The following is an 8,387-nucleotide window of genomic DNA, read 5'->3' as shown; positions in this document are numbered from 1 at the left end:
GCTGTGTGGGGAACATGTAATAACTAGTGCTGTCAGGCGATTACATTTAGTATCCAATTAATTACAGGATTTGTAATTAATTAATCTAATTAATCGCATTTTAATCGCATAACCATTTTAGGCCTGATATTCTATAATCATATTTCAAATTGCATGTGTCCGGATGGCAGAACTCAGTACTGTATCTACAAAACCTTCTGTTTAATCATCTTCCATTTATTCATTTGCTTAGATTTTTCAGGTCTGGTCAATTTTAGCATGGTGTTATTCACAGTCAAAGATAAAAAAACATTTGATTGATATTCTCATTTGGTTCATTACAATTTACCCAAGCCTAGTAACAGACAGTGTTTCTGACACTGGGAATACATTCCCTGAGATCCATATAGATGTCCCTAGAATCAGATACCAAGAACATGCAAATGGACCATATTAAAAAAAAAAAAAAATCTGTAAATGTTTATTCTACGTTCTTATGGAATGAATGAGAGTAAAAAAAATAAAAAAAGATTTAATTAATTTTGAGTTCATTTTCATAATGCGATCATTTGCTGTGTAATTAATTAATCTAATTAACGCGATAAACTGACAGCCCTAGTAATAACGTACTCGGTCGAATGGATCCGGTTAATACGATTTATTAACTCAGAGTGATCAATACATACAAAATAGTCAGAGATATGACTGAATGGCCCTCATCCAGGCTACTAGCCCCGGAAGTAAGAGAGAGAGAGAGAATCAGAGAGAGAGGGGCTCCTTTATAGTCAGGGGGGGGGGGGGGGGGAGACATCATAAACTGTAGGTTTGGGGGAAGGGATGGGATAAAGACACGTCCTCTCTGGGGAGATGGGACAGAGGGAGGAGACAAGCTGGATAACCCAGCGGTGAAACCGGCCTCGTGTCCCCAGGTGAGCTCCTAGATGATTCCACTGGGACGGCATTATAGTGGAGAGAGGGGAATTTCTGTTTTTTTCCCCAGGTTCAGTTTTGGAGGAGGCTAAGGTGAATTAGAGAGGGGGAAGGGGGGGGGGGGGAGAATTAGGAGGAGGAGGAGGGGCGAAGGAAGGGGGGGGGGGGTTGGTGGCCGATCAATGGGGGAGGGTACAATAGGTTGTCTATGGTGGGTGTGTGGGGGGGGGGGAGATACAATTATTCTACAAAAGACACTCAACACCCGCCCCCGTGCGCACACTCACCATGTACATACAGTAGGTGATCCACACAGGGTTCAAAGACACTCACCATGTACATACAGTAGGTGATCCACACAGGGTTCAAAGACACTCACCATGTACATACAGTAGGTGATCCACACAGGGTTCAAAGACACTCACCATGTACATAGGGGATCCACACAGGGTTCAAAGACACTCACCATGTACATAGGGGATCCACACAGGGTTCAAAGACACTCACCATGTACATAGGTGATCCACACAGGGTTCAAAGACACTCACCATGTACATAGGGGATCCACACAGGGTTCAAAGACACTCACCATGTACATAGGGGATCCACACAGGGTTCAAAGACACTCACCATGTACATAGGGGATCCACACAGGGTTCAAAGACACTCACCATGTACATAGGGGATCCACACAGGGTTCAAAGACACTCACCATGTACATAGGTGATCCACACAGGGTTCAAAGACACTCACCATGTACATAGGGGATCCACACAGGGTTCAAAGACACTCACCATGTACATAGGGGATCCACACAGGGTTCAAAGACACTCACCATGTACATAGGTGATCCACACAGGGTTCAAAGACACTCACCATGTACATAGGGGATCCACACAGGGTGGCAGCCATCATGTTGCTCTGGAGGTATCGTGCAAAGCCAAAGTCAGCTGCGGGGTAGACACATGAAACAAGGCACTCAGTACGTCTGTGTTATTAATCACACATGCAGCGCACACGTGGACCCCGCGCTGTCGTCTCTCCGAGGCAGACACACTGGAAAGTGCAGTACTACTCAGTACGTGTGGCAGTACTACTCAGTACATGTCGTTACTGCAGTACTACTCAGTACGTGTGGTTACTGCAGTACTACTCAGTATGTGTGGTTACTGCAGTACTACTCAGTGTGTGTGGTTACTGCAGTACTACTCAGTACGTGTGGTTACTGCAGTACTACTCAGTACGTGTGGCAGTACTACTCAGTACGTGTGGTTACTGCAGTACTACTCAGTGTGTGTGGTTACTGCAGTACTACTCAGTACGTGTGGTTACTGCAGTACTACTCAGTGTGTGTGGTTACTGCAGTACTACTCAGTACGTGTGGTTACTGCAGTACTACTCAGTACGTGTGGTTACTGCAGTACTACTCAGTGTGTGTGGCAGTACTACTCAGTACGTGTGGTTACTGCAGTACTACTCAGTACGTGTGGTTACTGCAGTACTACTCAGTACGTGTGGTTACTGCAGTACTACTCAGTACGTGTGGTTACTGCAGTACTACTCAGTATGTGTGGTTACTGCAGTACTACTCAGTACGTGTGGTTACTGCAGTACTACTCAGTGTGTGTGGCAGTACTACTCAGTACGTGTGGTTACTGCAGTACTACTCAGTGTGTGTGGTTACTGCAGTACTACTCAGTGTGTGTGGTTACTGCAGTACTACTCAGTGTGTGTGGTTACTGCAGTACTACTCAGTACGTGTGGTTACTGCAGTACTACTCAGTGTGTGTGGTTACTGCAGTACTACTCAGTGTGTGTGGTTACTGCAGTACTACTCAGTACGTGTGGTTACTGCAGTACTACTCAGTGTGTGTGGTTACTGCAGTACTACTCAGTGTGTGTGGTTACTGCAGTACTACTCAGTACGTGTGGTTACTGCAGTACTACTCAGTGTGTGTGGTTACTGCAGTACTACTCAGTGTGTGTGGTTACTGCAGTACTACTCAGTGTGTGTGGTTACTGCAGTACTACTCAGTGTGTGTGGTTACTGCAGTACTACTCAGTACGTGTGGCAGTACTACTCAGTGTGTGTGGTTACTGCAGTACTACTCAGTACGTGTGGTTACTGCAGTACTACTCAGTACGTGTGGTTACTGCAGTACTACTCAGTACGTGTGGTTACTGCAGTACTACTCAGTGTGTGTGGTTACTGCAGTACTACTCAGTGTGTGTGGTTACTGCAGTACTACTCAGTACGTGTGGCAGTACTACTCAGTGTGTGTGGTTACTGCAGTACTACTCAGTGTGTGTGGTTACTGCAGTACTACTCAGTGTGTGTGGTTACTGCAGTACTACTCAGTGTGTGTGTGGTTACTGCAGTACTACTCAGTGTGTGTGGTTACTGCAGTACTACTCAGTGTGTGTGGTTACTGCAGTACTACTCAGTGTGTGTGTGGTTACTGCAGTACTACTCAGTGTGTGTGGTTACTGCAGTACTACTCAGTGTGTGTGGTTACTGCAGTACTACTCAGTGTGTGTGGTTACTGCAGTACTACTCAGTGTGTGTGGTTACTGCAGTACTACTCAGTGTGTGTGGTTACTGCAGTACTACTCAGTGTGTGTGGTTACTGCAGTACTACTCAGTGTGTGTGGTTACTGCAGTACTACTCAGTGTGTGTGGTTACTGCAGTACTACTCAGTGTGTGTGGTTACTGCAGTACTACTCAGTGTGTGTGGTTACTGCAGTACTACTCAGTGTGTGTGGTTACTGCAGTACTACTCAGTGTGTGTGGTTACTGCAGCACTAAGTACCTATCTTGATGCGGATGCCGCTGACGCCAGACTTCTTGCGGCCCACCAGGTAGGACAGCAGGATGTTCTGGGGCTTCAGGTCTCGGTGGATGATCCCCTTGCTGTGGAGGATGCGCATGGCGGCCGCTATCTGCTGCAGGAACACTCTCAGCGTGTCCTCTCTCAGGGTGCCCTTGGCTGGGGGGGAGAAGAGCGGACTACGTTACCCAGAACACTCACACAATGCTAGTCGATAAGTGTCCTCTTCTTGACAACAGAACCTATAGGGCTTGACGCGCTGGCCAGTAACCCAGCGGTAGCTACCCAGCACCAATAAGATGGTGTATGAGTGAGCTGAAGGGTGGCAGGTGTTAAACCAACAGTGCTCGCCATCTCTGCCAAAGTGCCCTTAGGCAAGGCTCAACTGACTGACTGACTAACTGATTGATTTATTGATTGATTGATTGATTGATTGGAACAAGCAAGCTGTCTGTCAAAACCCTTAGTGGGAAGGGCATTGTTGAATTTGTTTTAAGGATTTGAAAATAATAAGAGAATAAGACTTCTTCCCAAAATCAATGGCCACGTAGTGGCTGCTCATTAAAGTCTACCCATCTATAGCTAAGAACATAGCAGCTATGCTACTTAGATCATTCATGGTCGTCATAACGCAGGTCAGTAGGACGCACTCAGAAGACTTCCTGCTCACTAATGGACGGCATTAACGACTGGTTTGGTTTGCGACCGACGATTAGAAAAAGCTCCACTGATGGATAATGGTGTCCAGGAGGAGCTGAAGGGACCGCAAACCAAAACGCTGATTCTGCAAACTCCAACTTTCATGCAACCTCGTCTGATTAATAAGGCCAACAGTTAGCTCGTTAGAGAGAGCGCTAACCTCCGAATGACACGGTGTAAATAGAGTAAACATTAGTAGTGGTGAGGTTTCCCAGTGAAACAGCTGTAATCCGGCGCGAGACTAAGAGGATTCCTCACCCTCTCTCCCTCTCCCTCCCTCTCGGTACACCCACAGCATTGTGATCACAGAGCAGGCCCAGATCAAACCAGCGGGCTTAGCGGCATTAATCTGGGATTTGGGCTTTTCAGTTGTTACACCAGGTACTCGGCGGTGGGCCAACTTCTACCGTGGAAAAGTTTTAGAATAACACAGCTAATGGATACTATTATTATAAGTCTGTATGATGTACAATAGTGCTGTGTATACCGTATATATACATGTATATTGATATTTACAGCATATATATATAAATCTGTATGATAATAATGTACTATAATGCTGTATATATATATATATATATTTACTCTCACCGTATATATGTCTGTACATACCTGCATACAGTAGAATACTTTTTACATTATCTGTAGATACTATATCTATACATATCCCTTACCTACTCTTACTAGCTACACTGCTGGCCAGTATGACTTACTACCATAGTATCTTTATACCTGTATCACTGTACATATTAATACTCTGTACATACATCTGATTAGCACTATTACTCAGTTAGTAGTACATGATATATTACTATTGCACTTTACTGTTACATCTGCACTCTGGTTGGATGCCAAACTTATTTTTGCTCGTACTGTACTTGCACTGTATGATATGATGACAATACATTTTAATCTAATCTAATCTATATTATGTAATAAATACATGCTCGACAGGGGTGCCGTCACTGCCGTCTGTGTGTACGTCTGTCCTTGTTGAGTGTGCAGATCAGTACAGGTCATAGTTATCATCATAGGACGATGCACTCTGCCCCACAGTGACAAAGCTCTGAGGACCCAGTCATGACTCAGGAGGACGCGGCAGGGGGGGGGGCGAGAGTCCAGTACACCCAGCCCTCGCTGAGGACCCAGTCATGACTCATGACCCAGGAAGACGCGGGGGGGGGGGGGGGGTGGGGGGGGGAGCACAGCTCACCCAGCCCTCACAGAGGACCCAGACATGACTCAGGAAGACGCGGCAGGGGGGGAGGGGGCGACTACAGTTCATCCAGCCCTCGGGACGACGCTTTCATCATCCGACAGAAACCATCGCAACGGCACTGGTGCACTCAGTCCCTCAGACGTCTCCCAAGGTCACAGATATACCGTAACGTTACTCAACTAGGTCTTCCGACCAGGGTTTCCGTTAGAATTTTTTTTTGTCTGTCTCAGGGTCCGGTAGATTTAAATCAAATGAGATTATGAAATCAAATTAAGTCAAATGAGAGAGGTCAGAGTTTATTGAGCTTAAAAACAATTGATAGGCAGGCTATATAAAGAATGACATCCTCAAGGCATGTAGATTTATAATATTTTAACTTAAAACTAGGCTACTTTTGCGTATACAGTCATTATATTCCAAATAAAATAAGTCCCGAGACTCCGTGCTGCTGCTGACTTTAAATCAAATAGGTGTCTGTGGGCAGTCGGCCCGACATTAATAAACAGCAGTCTGTTATAATCAAATTTTTATGAGCTAACAAATTCCGTTATATTGGAAATTTGTATTAATTATATCAAGCGAAGAACTGAGAAATTTGGCAGAGAGAGACGGCAACATTATCGTGGGTTTGCGTGATGACTCTCCACCTCCCAACGACTTATTTGCGAGAGTATGCCGCTGCAGAGCCGCAGATTCAGCTGTTTTCAGGCCCTATTTGGGGACCGCTCAGCAGCGCCCCCCACCCAACAGCTGAATTGCCAATGGCTGAATTGGAGTATTGCACTGTGCCGGCACAGCTGGTGGGTTCTGTGGCTCTGCAGCTGCATGCACTCGCAAATCTAGCAGCAAGCTCCCGTTGACACATCGTTGTCATTATTAGACCTGCTTGGTGAAGCAACGATGAAACAAATGTAATGATTGTTTCGTTCATCGCATAGGCTATTTAATTTTAGCCTATTTTAATACAATTAAAATAATCAAATTGTGCTTAGAGGGAATTATTTTCACCGGACATTAAGACCGGAGAGATTAAATATGTCGGACTTCAACAGATTTTGCCGGTCAAATACCGGTAATTACCGGACAACGGAAACCCTGCTTCCGACATGGCCGACTTCGACTGCGACACACACACAAGCGTTATCAGTGGCGGTGTGCATCTGTGGACGGGGGCGGTTATTATGATTACAGGTTATGCACAGATACTGTGATACGAGTTCGTTTTGTGGGGCAGTGTTATACACTTGTGGTTATCTAACGTGAGTAATGGCAGAGCACATAGTACATTTGCATTCCTTGCTCAGATCAATCTCAGTATTATGCAAAGCGAAGTAAAATAAACATACATAGTGCGGGGTTCAATGTCAGACTTGTCAGCAGTTAATCAAATCAATCAAAGTCAGCCAGTCGATATCAATATCTATGTGAAAAGCGACGGAGCTGTGAAACGGCCCCGGCTTGTGTTTACTATTCCAAGACTGAGAAGAGGGTCAAGCTGCACATTTCGCCATGACAGGGACAGTGAGCCGGGAGACTGCGGACTGCTCTCTGGTGAGACATCATGGGAGACAGACAGCTGGCCTGACCCACTGCTCTCTGGTGAGACATCATGGGAGACAGACAGCTGGCCTGACCCACTGCTCTCTGGTGAGACATCATGGGAGACAGACAGCTGGCCCGACCCACTGCTCTCTGGTGAGACAACATGGGAGACAGACAGCTGGCCTGACCCACTGCTCTCTGGTGAGACATCATGGGAGACAGACAGCTGGCCCGACCCACTGCTCTCTGGTGAGACAACATGGGAGACAGACAGCTGGCCCGACCCACTGCTCTCTGGTGAGACAACATGGGAGACAGACAGCTGGCCTGACCCACTGCTCTCTGGTGAGACATCACGGGAGACAGACAGCTGGCCTGACCCACTGCTCTCTGGTGAGACATCATGGGAGACAGACGACCTTTAGAGAGAGTGGGCCCAGTGGCGTCACAGCTGGCCTGAGCCACTGCTCTCTGCGCCAGAGAAGAAGCCCTTTGTGCAGAGACACAACAACCCTGCAGCAGCTCCTACACACAGACCTCCCTCTCACACACACACACACAGACACACACACAACAACTTCCTACACAAACAGACAAACACACACAGACAGACACGCAGACAACTACTCCCCACACAAACAGACACAAACAGACACACACACACACACACAAACTACTCCCCACACAAACAGACACACACACACAGACAATGACAGACACAAACTCACATGCACACAGCCACAAATGTACACACACTAGGGTAATGGGTACCATTCACATTTGAGCTGATACCGGTACCAAACGGTGCCTTTTTCTTTTTTGGGTTTTGATGTGCACATTCTGAAACGCTGCTGCTCTTGAACGCATCATCCCTGGCTCGTCGCAGCCGGCTCTCTCTCATTCACAAACCTCAAAGTAGGACACTGTAGCTAGTTTTGTTGTTAACGTGCCAACTGCTACTCCTCGACATCTGAGAGACACCGTAAACTCTTGGGACTCAGTCCACGGTTTAAATCGCACGGCAGGATTCAGCGGAGGCACACTGTCATCTCTAGTGTCCACGTTCAAACTAGCAGTGAAAGGGTTAACACTTTGTCGTGTGGCAGTGAAAGGATTAACCTTGACTGTATTGTCGCTAGGGGTGGGAATCACCAGTTTCATCACGCTAACGCTAACGCAAGGTTAATTT

General features: G+C 46.5%; 1 protein-coding gene across 2 annotated transcripts in view; it reads right to left on the bottom strand.

Moving 5' to 3' along the window:
- Positions 1–8,387, bottom strand: part of ulk2 (unc-51 like autophagy activating kinase 2) — a 103,657-nt gene that overhangs the window by 47,344 nt on the left and 47,926 nt on the right. For both annotated transcript variants that reach the window (XM_084327560.1, XM_084327561.1), the window contains exons 6-7: positions 3,721–3,897; positions 1,786–1,859 (exon numbers count right to left, since the gene is read on the bottom strand). In XM_084327560.1, the coding sequence (XP_084183686.1) occupies positions 1,786–1,859; positions 3,721–3,897 (251 nt within the window). The remainder of the gene's footprint in view (positions 1–1,785; positions 1,860–3,720; positions 3,898–8,387) is intronic.

The sequence above is a fragment of the Notolepis coatsorum genome (genome assembly GCF_963971535.1).
Source record: "Notolepis coatsorum genome assembly, chromosome: 1".
NCBI lineage: Eukaryota > Metazoa > Chordata > Actinopteri > Aulopiformes > Paralepididae > Notolepis > Notolepis coatsorum.
This window is presented reverse-complemented; position numbering and strand designations above follow the sequence as displayed.